The sequence below is a fragment of the Lithobates pipiens genome, unplaced genomic scaffold, assembly GCF_037356315.1.
Source record: "Lithobates pipiens isolate NorthernLeopardFrog02 unplaced genomic scaffold, aLitPip1_a1.2 Scaffold_16, whole genome shotgun sequence".
Lineage (NCBI taxonomy): Eukaryota > Metazoa > Chordata > Amphibia > Anura > Ranidae > Lithobates > Lithobates pipiens.
In genome coordinates this window covers 179023327-179044434 of record NW_027507748.1, presented here as the reverse complement: position 1 = coordinate 179044434, position 21108 = coordinate 179023327, and the positions used below count along the sequence as shown (strand labels likewise).

Genomic DNA, 21108 nt, shown 5'->3' with positions numbered 1-21108 from the left:
CCCTGATTTAGAGACTAGTAATAACTTCCACAATTATATACTTTATATAGTTCAGTGTTGTCCACATTTAAAGCTTAACCCCTTGACGCCAACATAACACATATATGCAGCCCCTCTGCACTCGGCTTTTTGCCATGGGGTCGCATATATGTGCCACACAGTGTGCTCCCAGCAGAGACTGAGGTCTCACCGAGAGCCTCGGGTCCCGTACTAACGGTCGGGACCCAGAACTCCCGATACCGGGTAACTTAATTGCTGTGGTAGCCTCTGATTGGCTACCACAGTGATCTGTCACTATAAAGCCTGTCCCTCCTGTGCTTCTCTCTCTTTCTCTGTGAATGCAGAGGAAATATAGATTGAACGTTTCTCTCTCCTTGCAGAGAGAAAAATAAATAAATAATAAAAAATATCTAGATCAAGGTTTGATCTAGGTCAGTGCCAGGGTTAGTGTTTGGATCAAGTAAGGGTCACTATATTTTGGGCAGGATTTTTTTTTATTTTGAAGGGGTTAAAGTTATTGTAAGCCATCACCTTAGTGTGGTCAGTTTGTAATAGTAAGAGCCCAGGGACTGGCAGGAACACCAGGGATTCCACATAAAGGAAGCAATACAAAGAGAACAGGATACTTTTTCATACAAGTACATGGTACAGCAGGCACATATCAGGAATATGTGTTGTGGTAAAACAAACTCTTTAACTACTTCAAATAACGAAAAAAATGGATATAAGGGAGATGCCAAAGGATGTGTATGTTTTCTACCCACTCCTGAGATTTACAGCTGTGCCACACACCACCATAGCCCTGTTTGGCAAGGCAGGAGACTTGATTTTTTTTCTCTACTGCAGTTAAGAAACACAGGTCTGGTCCTTTTCCCACTCTGTGACTTGACAGTGAAATAAGAAATGGCAGACTGAGAAGCTCATTTATTTTTTTTAACTCTCTACTCTTCTTCTATCTGCAAGTTTTATGCTAGAATATAAGAAATGCAGCACAACTGACTGGCTCTTTACACTGCTTCTGCCTGCGCCAGGCTAAGCTCTGTTGTATAATTGACTGAAATATAAGGCAAACCCCTGTATTTACATTTTTTGCATTTAAAAACATTACATTTATTGATGTGTTAAAGTGGTTGTAAACCCTTACAACCAACTTTGAACTACAGGTAAGCCTAGATTAAGGCTTACCTGTAGGTCCAAGAAATATCTCCTAAACCTATACGGTTTAGGAGATATTTACCCGAAGACAGCCACCGCTGTCTACGGCGCATGCGCCGCAGGCAGCGGTGCGCAGGCGCACTGGGGCAGGCCTCAGATCGCGGTGAAATGCCGCGAGTGTCGGCTCCCGTGCGCATGTGCGGGAGTGACGTCATCGCGGCTCCATCGAATCACAGCGCTGGACCCGTGAAACCCGGAAGTCGCTCTGGGATCCATGGCAGCGGCGAAGAGGAAGACGGATGACCGCTTCGGGGTCTTCATTCTCAGGTAAGTTATTCATAATGACCTAGTATGCTATGCATACTAGCTCATTATGCCTTTGCCTTATAGGGTGTGCTTTTAAAAAAGTCAGACAGGTTTGAAACATGTTCTATTTCTAGGTCCGTCTGTTTTTTTTTTTTCAAAAACAGTCGGACTAGCCCACACACGATCAGATTGTCCAACGGAGTGATCCCGTCGAACCTAGTCTGCCGGAAAGTCCAGTCGTGTGTACGTGGCTTTAGACATTCGGACAGCGTGGACATTCAGGTTGCGTAATTCTCCTGTCAGGACTCAATCTGACAATGCCATGGCAGTGGCTTATATCAATCACCAGGGGGGCACCAGAAGTCAGGCAGCCCAGAGAGAGGTAAACCAGATCCTAACCTTTGCAGAAAAACATATGCCGTGCATATCGGTAATCCTCATTCCAGGAGTAGAGAACTGGCAGGCGGACTACTTAGTCGCCAACAGTTGTTGCCAGGGTAATAATCCCTTCACCTTCCTGGCTACATGCCAAAGATGGGGGATCCCGAGATCTGTTTGCATCCAGGTTCAACAACAAAGTCGATAACTTTGTGTCAAGAACAAGAGATCCACTCGCATGAGGAACAGATGCGTTGGTGACCCCATGGGATCAGTTCTCACTGATTTATGCATTCCCTCCTATTCTGCTGCTACCTTGACTTCTTCCCAGGATCAAGCGGCAAAGAAGTCGATAGTTCTTGTGGCCCAGAAGATCTTGGTATGCAGAAATGGTAAAGATGGTGGTAGGGGCTATCGCGGGGACCAGTGTTCCATCCTACTTTACAAACGCTAAATTTAACGGTTTGGCTGTTGAAACCCACGTTCTGAAGAATCGTGGGCTTTCAGACTCAGTGATATCTACCCTTGATTAATACAAGGAAGCCAGCTTCCAGAGTCATTTATTATAGAGTCTGGAAGGCATATGTTTCCTGGTGAATCCAGGGGTTGGTATCCTAGAAAGTATGTCATAGGTAGAATCCTTGCCTCTCTGCAGATGGGGTTAGAGATGAAACTGGCCTTGAGTACTATCAAGGGCCAAATCTCGGCCTTATCGGTATTGTTTCAATGTCCATTTGCTTTGCATTCTTTGGTCCGAAGCTTTATACAGGGGGTAATGCAGCTTAATCCACCGGTTAGAGCACCCCTGAACCCTTTGGACTTGAATTTAGTTCTATCGGCGTTACAGAAATAGCCTTTTGAGCCGATACAACATATTCCTTTAGTCTTTTTTAGGAAGCTAGTTTTTCTGGTAGCCATTTCTTCTGCAAGAAGGGTATCAGAGTTGGAGACTCTTTCTTGTAAAGAGACATATTTAATCATTCACAAGTATAGAGTAGTATTGCATACTCATCCTAGCTTTCTGCCAAAGGTGGTTTCAGGTTTTCACCTAAGCCAAGATATTGTTTTACCTTCATTTTTTTCCAGAACCCTGTTCTAAGGAAGAAAATTCACTACATTCTTGGATGTAATGAGAACAGTCAAAATCTATTTGAAGGCAACTGCTCAGGTTCGCAAAAAAATATGTTTTGTTTGTGTTGTCTGAAGGTCCTAGGAATGGACAGGCAGCGTCGAAATCCACTATTGCCAAATGGATTTGGCACGTAATTATTCAAGCTTATGGTTTGAAGAGGAAAGTTCCACCTTTTCAAATCAAAGCGCACTCCACCAGGGCTGTTAATGCTTTGTGGGCAGTGCATCACCAAGCCTCCATGGCTCAAATCTGCAAGGCCGCAACTTGGTCTTCAGTCCATACATTCACCAGATTCTATCAGGTGGATGTAAGAAGACATGAGGATATCGCCTTTGGGCGCAGTGTAATACAGGCAGCAGTATAGGTCCTCAGGTGGCATTGCTCTGGGACATCCCATACAGTAATTACTGTGGCTCTGTTTCCTGTGATGTACAATTAAGAAAATAGGATTTTTCTAACAGCTTACCTGTAAAATTCTTTTCTTTGAGTACATCACGGGACACAGTGGTCCCTCACCTCTTTGGTTACATGTGTATTGCTTTGCTACAAAACTGAGGTACTCCCAGTAAGGGGAGGGGTTATATGGGGAATTGAACTTCCTGTCTAGGGTGTGCCAGTGTCCATAACCTGAAGGTGCCATATAACCCATAAAGTAATTACTGTGGCTCTATGTCTCATGATGTACTCAAAGAAAAGGATTTTACAGGTAAGCTGTTATAAAAATCCTATTTTTGTAAGTAATGCTACAGTAATGTGTCGTTAACAGGAAAAAATTTGATGCCAGGTCCAGCTAAAGTCTTTACCCACTTGCCGACCAGCCACTGTCATTTTACTGCAGCAGGCCGGCACGATCCCACGAACCATCGTAGCTATACATCGGCTCGCGGGATCGGGATAGCAGGCGCGTGCATTCCGCTGCACTGCCGGGGTGCCAGTGCTCGTGGCCGAATGTCGCAATAACTGCCGGCCACGAGAGATCGCAAACACAAGGGACAGAACAGGGAAATGTGTGTGTAAGCACACACTTCCCTGTTCTGTTCTGAGAGGAGTGACAGATCGTGTGTTCCTATTAGCTAGGAACCATGATCCGTAACTTACTCTAGTCAGTCCCCTCCCCCTTCAGTTAGAATCACCTCCCAGGGAACACAGTTAATCCCTTGATCGCCCCGTAGTGTTAACCCCATTCCCTGCCAGTGACATTACAGTAATCAGTGCATTTTTATAGTACTGATTGCTGTATGAATGTAAGTGGTCCCAAAATGGTTTCAAAAGTGTTCAATGTGTTCCCCATAATATTACAGTGCTGATAAAAATCACAGATCGCCGCCATTACTAGTAAAAAAAAAAAAAAATTATAATAATAATGCTATAAATCTATCCCCTATTTTGTAGACATTATAACTTTTACACAAACCTATCAATATATGCTTATTGCGATTTTTTTTTTTTTACCAAAAATATGTAGAAGAATACATATCGGCTTAAACTGAGAAAAAAAAATAGCTTTTTTAAAAAACAAAATAGGGATATTTATTATAGCAAAAAGTACAAAATATTGTTTTTTTTTTTTTTTTTTTTTTTTCAAAATTGATGATCTTTTTTTGTTTATAGTGCAAAAAATAAAAAACACAGGGGCGATCAAAAAGCACCAAAAGAAAGCTCTATTTGTGGGGGGAAAAAAGACATTGATTTTGATTGGGTGCAGCGTCACATGGCCGCGCAATTGTCAGTTAAAGTGACGCAGTGCCGAATCGCAAAAAATGGCCCTGTCATTCATGCAGCCGGGCTGAAGTGGTTAACAAAGATTTTAGAATTTTACCTTCTACATCTTTCTTCTAAAGTGTCCTTCTGTTGGGTGACTGGGCAGGACATCAGGTAAACTGACTCTATCATGAGACAAGAATGGGGGTTGTGCCATTACTTCTAAAAATCTTAGCTTCCTATGTCCTGGCCTGGTTCACATTGGAGCAATTTGGCATGCGATTTGAGATTTGTGACGCTGCACCGATTCCCAAAAATAGTTTTGTACTACTTTTGGTGACTTTGGGGTTCGATTTCTATTGACATCTGTCCAGCAACCCCCTAAAATGTCTCTGAAAAGTCGGGACTGACAATTTCATTCCTGCTATCAGTGTGAACCTGGGCGTAGACCCTTACATATTTCAAGTGAAATGACTAGCCTCAGGTGATGCACAGGTTTTGATCTACTAAATGCGGTACTGCAAATATCTGGTGCAGCTTTGCATGGTAGCCAATCTGCTTCTAACTTCAGCTTGTTCATTTAAGCTTTGAAAAATATCCCTGGAAGCTGATCGGTTTCTGTGCGAAGTTGCACCAGATTTTTACACTCTCCAGCTTTAGTAAATCAGCCCCACAGAGATTAATCCAATCCTCCTACATAAGTTGTACCTGTTTATTTGCAGCCACCTTTTCGTTACATTCGGTCAAAGTCCAGAATTTATACAGCATGTGTGAGAAAACAGGGAGCTGACTTTTTACTCTGTAGATCTCAGTGAGAAAAGCCCAGAGAGCTGATTGAAGTGAAGGGACACACAAACAGCACACAGGAACAGAGCTAAGGCTGTCAATCACAGACACTGTGCTGGAGCTCCCGCCCCTGTCACTCTGATAGCAGAGGAACAAGGCAGCAGACAGAAATGACACTTAATGCTCTGGGTTGAGTTAAGCATGCTGTAAATGAGTGTCCGAAAGTGACAGCAATTATTTTCACATATGCTAAAATTAAAAATTTCAGAATTGCATACACATTTTCATGTTTTTAATAGCAATTGATTCTTTACCAAAGTAAAATTAAATTGATCAGAACGTATAGTCATTATATTTACAGTGTAACAAGTCTTTTTTTACATACTGTTCTGCTCACTAAACTTTAAATTAGGTAAACCTCTATTTGCCTTTATTATAGCTTGCAGACATTCAGTATTCAGTGAAATATCCAGTGTAAATATCAACCCCTGCACGCTGTGGCTCTCTCTTTGGGGGTGACTGGCTTGTAGGGGACTTTTCTGACAGGTCCAGCCTCTCCCACAAATACTTAAAGCAGTTGTAAACCGCTGGATATTAATTTTTTCTTACCTGGCAAAGTAATGTCATAATGTGCTAGTATGCATTGCACATTATGTTAAACTTACCTTAAAATGAAGCTCTTCCAGCGCCGTGATGTCAGAGCTGCAGGCGCTCCCATTTTCACCCATATTACTTCCGGGTTCGTGGACTCCGGCTCTGTGACTGGCCAGAGCCGCGATGCCATCAATCCTGCGCATGTGTGTGGGAGCCGCTGTTTATGGCACAGATGGCCATTTCTTCAGAGTGCATGCACCAGTGATGTCACTGGCTGCATGTACAGTAAATATCTCCTAAATGCGGGTTTAGGAGATATTTACACTGCCTATAGGTAAGCCTTATTATAGGCTTACCTATAGGTAAAAGTTAGTGATGGAAGTTTACTTCCACTTTAACCGCTTTCAGACCACTCCTTGCATATATACCGCAACAGGGCAGCCCTTCAGCACGAAATCATGTACCTGATATGGGTCTGGGGCGCACGCCTCCTGCAAACAGCTCCTGCTGTGATTGGACACAGCGGGAGCCAATCAGCCAGTCCCGCGGACCCAATGTCATCCTTGACCTGCTGGTCGTTCCAGAGGCAGATAAGCAGTTAGAAAGCACTCCCAGGGAACACATTTAACCCTTTGATTGCCCCTGATGTTAACCCCTTCCCTGCCAGTGTTATTATTACAGTTATAGTGCATATTATTTAGCACTGATCACTGTTTTAGTGTCACTGGTCCCCCAAAAAAGTGTCATATAGTGTCTGATGATCAGCGTCGCAGTCCTGCTATAAATCGCTGATCACCACCATTACTATTTACCAAAAATATGCAGCAGAATACATATTGGCCTAAATTGAAGAAGTTTGATATTTGATATACATATATATATATATATATATATTATTTTTATTTATTTTTTCAAAACTGATGTTTTGTTTTTTATTTATATCGCAAAAAATAAAAACCGCAGAGGTGATCAAATACCACCAAAAGAAAGTTTAATTTGTGGGAAAAAAGGACATCAATTTTATTTGTGTACTGCGTTGCACGACTGCACAATTGTCAGTTAAAGTAATGCAATGTCGTATAGCAAAAAATGGCCTGGTCATGAAGGGGGTAAACCTTCTGGAGTTGAAGAGTTTAATGTGGCTAAGATCTGGCATTTGTTCTAAACAGTGCATCTAAGATAACACTCCATCTTTGTGTTTCTTCACCAAATAGGTATTTACATTGCTTAACCACTTCAGATCCGCGCTATTGCCAAATGACGGCATTAGCGCGGACCTACATTTCCGGGACTACGTCTATTGACGTCGTCCCGGTTACGAGCGGCCTGCGCGCCCCCTGAGGGGCGCGCGCGGCGCGCTCTGTGATCGGCAAGTCCGTGAGACTCGCCTGATCACCGATCCGTGTAAGGGGTCGATCCCGACCCCTTATCACGTGATCAGCTGTCAGCCAATGACAGCTGATCATGTGATAGAACGGAGCCGGTAATCGGCTATTATTCCTCCTCGCGCTGACAGCGCGAGGAGAGAAAAAAAAAGCCGATCACCGGCGGCCGTGTTCGGGACATCAGTCCCGATCACGGCCATCAATACAAGGGACCACCTGCCACCTGCCCGTGCCGACCTGCCTCCCGCAGTGCCATCCTGAAGTAAAATAAAAGCAAAAGTAAGTGCCCCCCGTCAGTGCCCCCCGTCAGTGCCCATAGTGCCCACAGTGCCACCCACAGTGCCACCCACAGTGCCACCCACAGTGCCACCCACAGTGCCACCCCACAGTGCCACCCAATCTGCCTCAAAGGTGCTGCACCCCAGTGCCGCCCATCAGTGCCCAGCAGTGCCGCCCAGCAGTGCCGCCCATCAGTGCCCAGCAGTGCCACCTATCAGAGCCACCTATCAGTGCCACCTATCAGTGCCCATCAGTCCCATCTATCTGTGGTACCTATCAGTGCCCATCCGTGCCACCCATCCGTGCCACTTATCCGTGCCACCCATCCGTGCCATCTTATCTGTGCCCATCTTTGCCCATCAGTGCCGCCTTATCTGTGCCCATCGGTGCCGCCTTATCTGTGCCTATTAGTGCCGCCTTAACTATGCCTATCAGTGCCCACCGGTGCAGCCCATCAGTGCCCACCAATGCAGCCCATCAGTGCCCACCAATGCAGCCCATCAGTGCCCACCAATGCAGCCTATCAGTGCCGCCTAATCAGCGCACTTCAATGAAGGAGAAAAATGACCCGTTTGCAAAATTTTATAACAAACTATTAAAACATGATTTTTTTTTTTTTTGCATCTTTTTTTGTTTGTTTAGCAAAAAATAAAACTCCGAGCTGTAACTAAATACCACCAAAAGAAAGCTCTATTTGTGGGAAAAAAATGATAAAAATTTCATTTGGGTACAGTGTTGTATGACCGCGTAATTGTCACTCAAAGTGCATCAGCGCTGAAAGCTGAAAATTGGTCTGGGACTGAGGGGGGTTTAAGTGCCCAGTAAGCAAGTGGTTAAAGATATGTTTTGGATGATTTCCCTGCTGCATGAAGAAACTGTTGAGCATTTCTTGTACTCTGTAAATCTCCCATCCTGTTGGCACCAAAGTAACTCATAATGCCCCGTACACACGAGAGGGATTAAGTCTGACAGACTTCCGACGGAGTTCTAGCGGAGTTCCGCCGGAGTTCTGGCGGACTTTTCGACCGAACGGACTTGACCACACACCATCACACCAAACTCCGACGGAGTCGAACGTGATGACGTACGACTGGATTCGACGTAGGAAGTTCATAGACAGTAGCCAATAGCTGCCCTAGCGTCGGTTTTAGTCCGTCGGAGTAGCACACACACGAGCGAATTTTTCGAAGGGGACCGGGTCCGGCGGAGTTCCGTCGGGAAAATTTGAAGCATGCTTCATTTCTAAAGTCCATCAGACTTTTGCGAAGCTAAAGTCCGTTGCAGCCCACACACGAGCGGATAGTCCGCCGGACTCAGTCCGTCGGAGTTTGGATGTCGAAAAGTCCGCTCGTGTGTACGGGGCATAAACATGTGCTCTGGCATGCTTTACACAGCACATCCAGCACTAGTCCTGCATTATTTAATTAGTTGTACATCTAACATATGATCCCTTACTTGAGCCACACTTTGTGCTTGGACTTCTATGTCCATAAAGCTGTTTTCCAGTCATTCACTACCCAATGACTGTGCACTTCTCCTATCCTTTTCATTTTGTTTGCCACTTATATGGCTTTTTCTCTTGTTAGTTTGCTCTCTTCCCTCAAGAGAAGGTTAGCAGACACCTTTTTATCTAATCTTCAGCTACTTGGCAATGTTATACGCAGAAATAGAGAACAGGTGTCTAGGTGCTGCAACTTAGCTTCGTCTGGTGCTCAGACCTCTTAGCAGCCGACACCTCCAACGTACCAAAATTAGGAAAGGGATGGTCAGCACTCAGGATGACATCCAAAAAATAGCATTCCTTTATTGAAAGTTGAAAATACTGAATGACGTGGCGCTTTACTTTTACTAACTTGTTACAATATAAATTGCTTTATAATCAAAATAAAAATCCAAGTGAATCAGGAATATGTGTCTAATTGTGTCAAAGAAGGGGTAATGAATAAGTGCATATCTATCAATACACCAGGCAATAGTGTCTACAGGCATACCACGCTTTAAGTACACTCACTTTACGTACACTCGCGAGTATGGTCATACCCGCAAGTGTACGTATATTAGCTCCAAAGTACAGACATTCTGTGCCACGCAGCCGCAGTATGGCCTGGAGTGCCCACGCGCCAGCCCAGAGTTGCCTGCCAGCCAGCCCAGAGTAGCCTGCCATCCAGCCAGCCTAGAGTTGCTGCCTTAAATGTAAGTGTATTGTACAGTACTATAAACTTCACTCCCTGACTCCCCCACTGCAGCCCATGGCCCTAGATTACAGGCGTTGATCCCCCACTACAGCCCCTGACCCCCCTCTACAGCTCCTGACGCCCCCAGAAGTGAAAAAAGGTATTGCTTCACTTTAAGGCCGCGTACACACGGGCGGATTGTCTGCCCAACTTAGTCCGCTGAACAGTGTTTCAGCGGACAATCCGCTCGTGTGTGGGCTTCAGCGGACTTTTTCAGCGGATTGTCTGACGAACAAAGTCTTACGGAATTTCCGTAAGACAGTCCGTCCAAACTTGGTTTCAGCGGACAGTCCGCTCGTGAGTAGGCTAGTTCGACAGACTAAGTTTGGCGCATGCTCAGAAAGGATTTACACGGCGAAGGTTGCATTGCAGTGTATTGGACGTCGAATTTTTCGTCCCGTCGTACGTGCCGTACACGTCATCGCGCAAGCTTTCAGCGGACTGTCTGCTCATCGTGTGTGGTCAAGTCCGTTCATGCAAATTTTGAACGGACTGTCTGTCGGATTGTCTGACGAACTTAGTTGGCCAGACAATCCGCCCGTGTGTACGCGGCCTAAGTATATTTTCGTTTTACATACATGGTCTGGTCCCATTGTGTACTTAAAAGTGCTTGTATTCAGGTCATGTAAGTGCATGATGAAAGGACATGTACAACGTTGTAAAAACATCCTACGTGTTTCGAACGTTAGTCCTTAGTCATGGCTAACCACTATTGTCCGAAATGCATGGTAGTATTTACAGCTATGTACATGTCTTTTCAATAAAGGAATAGTATTTTTTGAATGTCAAATTCCTTTCCTTAATCATACACGCAGAAAAGCCGAAACAACACTACACTGATGTATTTCTTGAGAAAATAGTACAAAAAAAAGACCTATTTCGATCTACATAGCTTATCCTCTTCTTTAGTTTGAAAATGAGTTTTTTATGCTGCAAATATTTGCTCCAAAATGTACATATTTCAACATGTAGCTATAGTAAGGAAACCATTTACCTATGTCACAATGTACTGTAATAAAAGATGGTCACATCTGGACAGTTTTATTGCGGGAGGGAGAAAATTCAGTTCCCAGGTTGTAATCTGCATTCCAGGATTTCTCAAAGATGGAAGAAAACTATGACAATATTGTTAAAATGTCTAACAGGTTTATGTAGTGCAGCGGCTTATATCATCCAATATGATTTCTTTCATTTGGGCATCAGAATCATTTAGCTCAAGCTAGAATTTTTGTATATTCCTAAATGTATAGATACTACTAGCATCACCGTGTTCATAGAGATTCACTAATTGAATTCCTTGAAAATATCACATGATTATTGCCCCCATACCCGTGGCTAAGCAGGAATAGGAGATTAGCAGCTATTTGAAAATAGCTGACCAAACAGTGCATGTGCATATCTTTGTACAATCCTTACTGAATTCTTAGTATGTGAGCATGTTAAAGTATCATTAGTCTTACCTTACCGCACTTACCTTCTCTGCTACTCCTTCTTCCTCTTTAAAAACGTGCTTTTCTTATTTGAGCCAGTCTGAAGATTGCTGCTCCATGCCCTGGATTCTTGTGTGGCTCTTTTGCTATGCAGGGTCTCTGAGCCACCCTTTTGTGTATGCATCCAGGAGGAAATGCTCCAAGTAGGCAGCCAGAGAGGACTAGATGGTACACGCGTGCGTGGCAGCACTAGGAATTATGGGACATGTAGCCCTGAGGAAAGGGTTCAGGGCCCTTTTTGTGAAGTTGTAAGTGCACGCCTCCCAGCTGAAAGCTCAGGAAAGAGGCGCAGAGCAGGTTGGAGGCTGCAGTTTTAAACATTATGAATTGTAAGTGGTTCTTGCCTTTTCCTGAGGAAAACATTTATTGTCCTCTGCTTATGTGGCTTAGTCAAATCTAATTATTAATAAAAATGTGAGGCTTTGAGACTTCTGTTATATAAAATCACCAAGTTTGTTATTAAATAGATTGTCTTTTAAATGAATATTATTTGTCTGTATCTGTTTTTACAGAGACCTTATAAAGAAGCTTCTTGTTGTGGATCGAACTAGAAGACTTGGAAATATGAAGGTTGGTGAAGTGTATACACAGCTAGCACAGTTAGATCTAACCATGCAGTTTTAAATACTGTATACAGAAAGGTCAGTAGATGACATTCACACTACTTAGGCTGTGGATGTGTATATTTGGGTCTATAACTTATTAAAAATGCTAGGGTAAAGCTTAAGTGCAGGTTTACATTCACTTAAGATAGTTTGTTTGGCCAAGCTGGCCCAAACAAACTATTTCCTTCACTAACATGTGTGCCTGCTGGGCGCTCTGTGTATACTGTATTTAGCCTCAGCTACATACAGTATACAGCACTGTGTGTCAGGTATGAGACAAGACCTTCCTGTCTCATACCCGAAACAAAATAGCGTTAGGCTGAGCTGAAATCACCTGTTCAAAGGCAGCTTTGTATTCTCTTAATGAATACAAAGCTTCTTCTGATTCGCTCAGTTGTAGATCATGACATTATCAGCCCACCTGTCTGCTTCAGCCAATCAGAGGAAGCTGAGTTGCATAAGTGCTTAAATCTGCTGCTGAAAGTGCTTAAAAACTAGTAGTGTAATATCACTTTGAAGATCTACTCCAAGCCTAAGTACTGTTTGGTGTGTGCCTTATGCAGGCCGTATATGGTCGAATTTCGAACTAATTTTCTTTTCAAAATCAGAAAATTCTTTTTTTTTGTGACCCGATGGTGCCACCATTGATTTTCGAAATTCGGCCGACCAAGCTTTCAATTTCATCTCGTGTTGCTACAGAAAAGAATTTTCATGGCAGGGAATCTTCTTTTCTCTCCGTAAATTTTCTTTTCTTATTACATTTCTCGCACGATTCTCCCATCATTGATTAGAAAATCGTTAATTTTTAAAAAAATTTCCAACATGTCCGATTTCTCAAATTTGATTTCCACACGAAAATCGGCTGTTGCTGTTGAAAATTCTTTCGAAATTCGAACAGTGTATGGCCGGCATTAGAATAATACTATGCTCTCAGAAATCTGTCCTTACCATGAAAGGTCTGATTGGTTGAGTTTGCCCTTGAGGCCAAACGTTACCTCCCATTATAAGATGATAAGAAGGTTATAAGATGTTTGACTATACATTCAGTGAGCATTGGGTGTCTGGTATTAATCTCGCCTTGAGCTGTAGGACTTTGGAATTGAATACAGGTTCAGTATCCTTGGGAAGTAACATTTAGGTAGATTTGCTGACATCACTAGTTTCTCATTTTAAAGCAAAATCCTGCTTTTCTCTTAGAATAGAATTCTTTATTAAACAATGTGCACACATTTTATCTTTTGTACTATAATTCTTTATTTCAGTTATATCTTACACATGTTACATATAGGAAAACAATATAAAGCTGGTTAAATTCTATATTTGTTCTTTAAGAATGGAGCAGAAGACGTCAAGCGCCACAGGTGGTTTAGATCTATAGACTGGGATGCGGTACCACAACGAAAATTAAAGGTATGAAGACAAAGTAATGTTGGGAATTTACATTTTATAGTTAATGAATAAATGTAGGATGAACTATGCTTTTTATTTGAGCTATTTTTACAAAACCAGATGAAAAAACATTAAAATTACACCCCAGGCAAATTGAAAAGGAAGCCTTAAAATACAAACGGGGAGAATTCTCCAGTTCCTAATTTTCTGTCATCATGCCAGGCAGACAGTTTGCTTTTTTTTAAATTGTCAACAATGGCAGCCTACGGGTTTCTTTTAAGATGCTTGTACACCAGTAGATCTTGCTAGGAGCTACAGTATATCTAAAGATCCAGGAAATTATGTCTGTATTGCAAGCCATTTTGAGGACAATTACCATTCTATATGCTTATAATGGCACATAGGGATAACTGTGCTGCATATCCCAGCTATCCGCGCAGTCTGCTGACTTTAGATATTGAGAGAATTTATCTTGCAGCTGTGATGGTATACTGCATCCCAAGTATTAACTACTTATACCAGGTCACATCACCATCTCTGTAGCTAAGATACTTCAAGTCACTGAACCAAAGCAAGTATGAAAACATGTATTGACTTTTGCTTGATGTTCCTGATATGTATACTTGTTCCAGGTCAAGGAAATGTATTAACCCCCCTAGCGGTAATCCCGAGTCTGGCTCGGGTTAGGAATTTACTGATAGGAGCGGTAACCCCGAGCCAGACTCGGGATTGCATCGCTGGATGCAGGGGAGGACACAGGGAGAGTTACTTACCTTGTCCCCTGGATCCAGCGATGTCCCCCGCGCTGTGTGATCGAGCTGTCCTCCGCTCGATTCACAGTGCCGAATGCCGCCGAGCTCCGTTCCCTGCGGCGTTACGGCGCACGGGAGCGGAGAACGGCGGCAAATTCAAAAAAGTAAAAAGACACAAAACACACACAGCACTGTAATCTTACAGATTACCGTGCTGTATTAAAAATTACACACCCCCCTTTGTCCCTAGTGGTCTGTGCAGTGCCCTGCATGCACTTTTATATTATAAATACTGTTTTTTCTGCCTGGAATTTGGAGATTGCCCATAGCAACCAAAACATGTCCCTTTTTCAGTGTTTTAGGATTTGATTACATTATTGAATAATTTTTATTATTCTTTATTATATTATAAACTTTATCATACCCGGGATGTCCGCTAGACTCTGGTTTGAAGAGATTTAAGAGAGTTATTCCTAAGAATTACAGGACTACAAAATAAAATGCCAAATTTCCATGCAAAATAATTGTACCGCTTTCAGCACCTAAAACCGGACTGAATCATACCGCCAGGGAGGTTAAAGCAAATAAGTCAGTTTAACAGTCAGGTAGCTAGCATTTACAGAAACAGACCAGGCCTCTGTTCCTCTTTTTTTGTTTCCTCTAAAGAAAGGTTTACTTGAAATTAACAAACGTTTACCCCAAATAGTTGCATTTAATGCTTGATTGTGTTATTCTGTTCTTTCTTTCACTAGCCTCCAATCATGCCAAAGGTGTCCCATGAAGGTGATACATCAAACTTTGAGGCTTATCCTGAGGATGATTGGAACAAAGCCCCTCCAGTAGCTCCTAAAGACCTAGAAATGTTCAAAAATTTTTAACTGGGTAAGAATTCTATCAAATATGTGCAGACGTTTGCACAGAAATTAACCTTTTCTTTTATTCTTTGACCATTTTGAATGTATACGTACCGTAAGCCACATTATTTATCAGGATTGGAGTAAGGGTTTACTCACATAGGCACAAAAATGACCTATTTACACTATGCTTTACACCTGGGGAGACTCATAGACTGGTGCCGCCATCAAGAGACCAAGCTGTGGGCCCAAGTGGAACAATCCCAAAGTATAGTTCCCCTCTGCGGTACCCCGTGGTGTTACTCAGGCTTACCAACAGAGATTAAAAGCCACCCACTGATTGGTAACTCGGATCTGCGCATGGCCTCGTCTATCAGACATCCCTCTCTTCCCAGAACTCACCTCTATATCCCATAGTGGGTAACCTCTTGTTTGCGCCTGGTCTCTATGATGGGAGCCTCCGGGGTCTGGGCGAGGCGGGCCTACACCAAGCCTCCCACAACAGCTCAGGAGGACATTGGAAAACGATCACAGAACTCTAGACTTCCGCCTAGACTTCCTGAGAACACTTCAACTAAGCCACATTCTTGCTACAATTCAACCCCCCACAGACGGCAGCCAGACGCTCACAACCCTGGAGGAACTCTGTACTGACACGGGAGTTTTACCACACACACTTTCACTGACCTACAACCTCTTACACACACCCGGCAGATTTCGTACCGCCGGGAATACGCAAATAGGAAGAAGAATTAGACTGCCATTTCAATACCACGAAGAGGCAACACATTCTTAGATTTATGCACAAGTCCTCTATCTGTGTCAAGACTCAAGAAACAAATTACAAAATCCTCTCAAGATGGTACAGGACCCCAACATTACTACATACGTTTTTTCCAACAACATTGGACCTCTGCTGGTGCTGCCAAACAGACAAAGGGACCCTATTACATATGTTTTGGTCATGCCCCAAACTAATGCACTTTTGGAGGATAGTACGTGAGACAATACAACAATTCACAGATCGGACCATTACAGATGACCCAGCATTCTTTCTCTTACATGCATCAAATATTCCTGATAGAATATATAAGAAATCAGTGATACGCCACCTACTTGATGCAGCCAAAGCCTGCATACCACTCCACTGGAAATCGGCCCTCCCGCCGACCATTAACCTATGGCTCCAAAAGGTAGAGGAAATAAGAAAAATGGATGACCTCATCCTCACAGCACAAAATAGGGAGGAGACATTCACCAAAACCTGGCAGCGGTGGAGGTTTTTCCATACAGGCAATGACACAAAAACTCACAGCTATATCTCAGACCAGGCCCCCCCAACACTCCATGATCGTGGGACATACTGTATGCACCTCCCCACCCTCATCTAACAACCCCCCCCCTCACCCTGTCCTCTATCTCTCTCCCCTCTTCTCTACCTCCTCTCTTACTATTCTACATTTCCATTACCCTCCCATATTGGGAGGCTATATATATAGAGAAAAAAAAATAAAAGGGAATGAGCCCATGGGACTGTAACACTCCACACCACCACAAATATGTTGTCTATTGACTCCAACGATACTGTTATTGGAGTTACAATGTTGTACTACTATTTTTGTTTTTTTGTAACCGCTGTATGTTATGTGAGAAACTCTGTAACCTACCGGTCCATGTGGGCCTTGTTCCTGATATAAATAAACAATAAAAAAAAAAGACCTATTTACATATTAGTACACTTTCCTTTGCACTCAGGCACTGTGTAATGTAATTCACTCCTATTTTTAAGTATACATCCAGCTAAAAGATTTTTTTAAAGATTTGGATAGACAAAGGAAAGGTAAGAGCACCTGGTTTAGGTTTTTAGTGCTACCCAGGACTCACTTTCTGTCACTTACATTCATAGTGACATCAAAGTTTCAAACAGGAAGAGAAGTAAAAACTACAAAAGCAACATTAGAGCAAAACAAAGACCTACTACTTCTGCGAGAGCTCCCTAGGGATATTTATTCCCTCTATGCTTCTTAGAATCAAGTGATTTAAGAGATTTGGTGCCCTACACCTTTCTTCTCTTCTCTTTTAGCAATAAAAATCTGAAAGGGTTTTATCTTTCACAGTGTTTAATCAGCTGTTTTCCTGTCTGCACCAGCCAGGAAACTACGGCTCTGAAACTGGAGGTGACTAAATCCTCGTCCTTCTACATTTGTCACAGAGGAGATCGGGGAAAGGATATTCCTCCATCACCTTTGTGGGACACTGCCCTGACCATTTACCACAGTCCTGGGCTCCCCAGAGGAACGGGAGAGCCCAGGAACCACTGCAGGCGAGGGTGAAGGGGGAGGGGGGGTTGTGGTTCTGCCAAGTTGTATAAAACTCACCAAGATCACTTTCTTTTACCTGAAAGCCGATCGATAGTCATAAGTGCACCCTGCATGCAATAAATGTTTGTGTGTGAAGTAACAATTTAAAGAAGTAGTAAAGTCCGCTTTTTTATTTATATCTACAGGTATGCCTATAAAAAAACTTGCCTGTAGGTACAGTAAATATCTCCGAAACATGCACCATTTAGGAAATTTTTACTTTAGTAACAGCCAGTGACATCACTACCGCATATGCACGGCACACTCAATAGATGCCATGTCATCCATTAAGAGAGCAGCTTTGCCATGGCAGAGATATCATTGTGGCTCCGCCATGCAATTGACCAGAGCCCGCAAACCCTAAGGGAAGACCGGGTGAAGATGGAAGCCCTGCCAGTGGTGACTGAAGGCCACTGGAGGGCTTCGTTTTAAGGCAAGTCCGTCATTGTGATATTATCCTGCAGAGGCCCATTTTTTTATTTTGTTGGCTTTCTACCACTTTAATATGAATAATCAAAAATGATAAACACATGTATGTATAGCATTGGAAACGTAACAAAAAATTAACTACTTCAACAAATACCATTATAGTTTCACTTTAAACTGCTTCCCTGTTTTGAATGGGTAATACATCTAATCTGCTGCATATTCAATTGTATTGATACTTTTTTTTTTTGTTTGTTTTTTTAGAAGACTATTAAATGAACGAAAACAACAATAGGAACTCTGTGGATAAAATGGAAATCCACTGTCATCCTTGACAGCTCAATGCACAAAGAGAAGATACCTCTTTTAGCCTTGCTAATGATCAAAACATGACAAGCCATGGCCGTTTATAATTACTGGAGGACTATGGACATTTGCAGATTGTACACCTCTCAATGGAACATGACAACAAAATCCTGTGCATTCCAGTACATAGGGTCCTTAGTACTAGAGCATGTGATTCTGATGTGGAATCTGTAGCTGGCTATCATTGCATTTGTGTAGTGTCAGATCAATTTTGAGCTCAGTTATTGGCGAACAAAATGCAAAATGTGACTACGCATTTCTTTCCATCTCCATTGCAAACGGTTCAACAGCAGTTCTGAAATGCATAGTAATAATAATGTATTATTTGTAAAATAATCTGCCTTTGTGGGCTCACACTAGATAGGTGCTGAAAGGGAATGTATTCTAACCTTTGCTTTCAAAAGTTCATGCAAATGGCAAATCCGTTTTTTGCTACTTTTAGAAAATTTGCAGGATTCATTTTTCTTTCTTTCTTGTTTGTATCTAAAATAAAATCTATATACAAGACAGACATTTCGCAGACAATATACAAAATAGTGCACATCAGTAGTCATTAGAAGACCTTTTTTTAAAGTTCTTGCTAAAACTATTTAAGTTCTGTCATCGTATGATATCAATACCTGTATCCAGGTAAGTACAGTGCCACCTGCACATATACCACTTGTTTTTCCATGAGTTAAAAGAGAATTATAATCTAAACAAAATAATATCAAATGGTCTCTAAACGTGTAGTCCATGCCTTTCATGGTGGATTGTTGGACACCTCTGTGAGCAATGCTGTACAAGAAAGTAATGATAGCACCATCCCACAGGACTTTAGAGTCCAAAGTAAAAGTACTTTAATTTTTTTAAACAAGATAGCATGAAACAAGACAACAATTGCATTTTGGAGTTTGTGCAGTCTCCCTAAATCAGGGTTTAGGGTGGTACCTCTTAAAAATACAGAACAAACATCTAATTCTTCCTAAAGAGCCCAGAGTCTGGCCTTTTATTCACCTGCAGCACCCTAAACCCCGATGAAGGGGGACTTCTCTTAACCCCCAAAACACATGGATTGTTTGGTTGATTTCATCTTATGAATTAAAGGGCTTTTCATTTGGACACTAAGGACCCGTGGTGTGGTGCTACCATTGCTTTTTTTCAGCCTAGAATGTTACTCTGCATGCTCAGTGAGGCCCCCTAGTCACATGAGAGTGGCCTAACCAAAGCCATTGAGCTTTACCAATTTGATTCCATTATGTGATATTGGATCTCAATTAACTTGGGATCCAATGCCTCGTATCTTGATCCTTCTAGCAATCAAAACCTGACAGAGATCTTCTAACCAATGCCAATCTATACAAATAAATAATAAAACAGTTTCAGCTTTAAATCCACTTTAGCCTTAACATGTGTTTGACTTTTGGAGGCATAGTTATCCCATAAATAGGATGTTCAAGAGATCTGCTTTTCTTTTGTTTTTTTTTAAGTTTATAGTTTATTTTTGCTCAATGAGTAAAATCTTAGAGAATTTGCCCAGTTGCTCATACCAAATATTTGTATTTTACCAATGTTTTTATAGTACTCTTTTGCATTCATTCTAAAAAATGTCCTCAACTAAATCTCATGCTTTTCCAAGATCTCAAACCTTAGTACGGTTTAGGAGGTCATTCAGTAAGCACAACATTTCCCTAGCCTAAAATCTAAGTCAAAACTTTTTCTTACAATCTACAATTATTGTTCATTTTGTCTACAAAAAAAATTAAAAAAGCACATATTGACTATGTACATAAAAGAATATATTAAGACCTGCGCACAGAACATGTGCAAAGATGTAAATGTTTGTACTTAACAAAGTATAAGTTTTATTTTTTAAATTGTGTTGTTTTTTTTTTTTTCAAAAACCTTGTTCAGGGATGGGTTTAAGACATTTTTTAAAATTTTCTTTTTCTAAAAAATAATGTTCTTTTACACCTGTGTGTGCGTGTGTGTATGGTATATAAAACGATAAAAAGAAAGGTTGTGCCTGCTGACATTTACGTGTTTTGTCCTTAAAGTTCAAATGATTGCAGCCAGGACAAGGCAATTCAGAGGCAAGTGTGATATTTGGGTAGATTTAGCATTTCATCGGGGTAGTAAGGTACACAGTGTAAAATCCTTGCAGGGCAGTAGAGGTTTTTTTCACTGTGATTCTGAATAACTTCCATTCATTATGGAAGTAGTTAAAGTGAGATTACAATCCAGACACTTGCATTGTCAAGTTAAGTAGCTACTTTGTATCGATCACTTTAATACGGTTGGTTAAACTGATGACTATTTCTAAATTTGCACGTCAAATGTAAAAAAAATCTGCTTTTATGTTTTTTTTTTTGTTTTTTTTTCTGGTTGTATTTTTAAAACATAGTGTTACAATTGATTTACAAATGTTTTCCTAAAATAATAATGCAAATTGCTGTCATCTTGATTTTTTTTTTCTGGACATTATTTATTAAAACGTATAAAATATCAACCATATATGAAAGCCAAATGCTATCTGTTTTTCTTTGGATAGATGTAAAAATGTATCTTTTGCATCCTCTCTCACTAAAGTGTTCAGGAAATCGGTACATTCACTTTCAACTTACCAACTCTAGGGGGTTGATTTACTAAAGACAAATGGACTATTAACTTTGCAAGGGCTTTTTCATTTTGCAATGGAATTTTCCTTTAGCTTGGTGAATGTGGGGTAAATGTACTTTGCAAAGAATACCCAATCACATGCAAGGAAAATAAAAATTGATATATTTTCCTGCACATGATTGGATGATGGGATTCAGCAGAGCTTCACCTTATTCACAAAATGTCCTTGCAAAGTGAACAACCTATTTGAATTTTATAATTATCCTTTAGGAATGTGTTAGAGAAAACAGGCCCAGTTTAAAATGGGCTAGCAACAAA

The 21108-nt window shown here is 41.7% G+C and overlaps 1 protein-coding gene across 1 annotated transcript in view; it reads left to right on the top strand.

The window, feature by feature from the left end:
- PRKX (protein kinase cAMP-dependent X-linked catalytic subunit) overlaps nucleotides 1–20698 on the top strand; it is a 242877-nt gene extending 222179 nt beyond the window's left edge. Inside the window, exons 6-9 of the mRNA XM_077480816.1 lie at nucleotides 11953–12010; nucleotides 13378–13455; nucleotides 14939–15068; nucleotides 18091–20698. Of these exons, the coding sequence (XP_077336942.1) occupies nucleotides 11953–12010; nucleotides 13378–13455; nucleotides 14939–15064 (262 nt within the window). The 3' untranslated portion in view covers nucleotides 15065–15068; nucleotides 18091–20698. The remainder of the gene's footprint in view (nucleotides 1–11952; nucleotides 12011–13377; nucleotides 13456–14938; nucleotides 15069–18090) is intronic.
- Nucleotides 20699–21108: the final 410 nt, after the last annotated feature.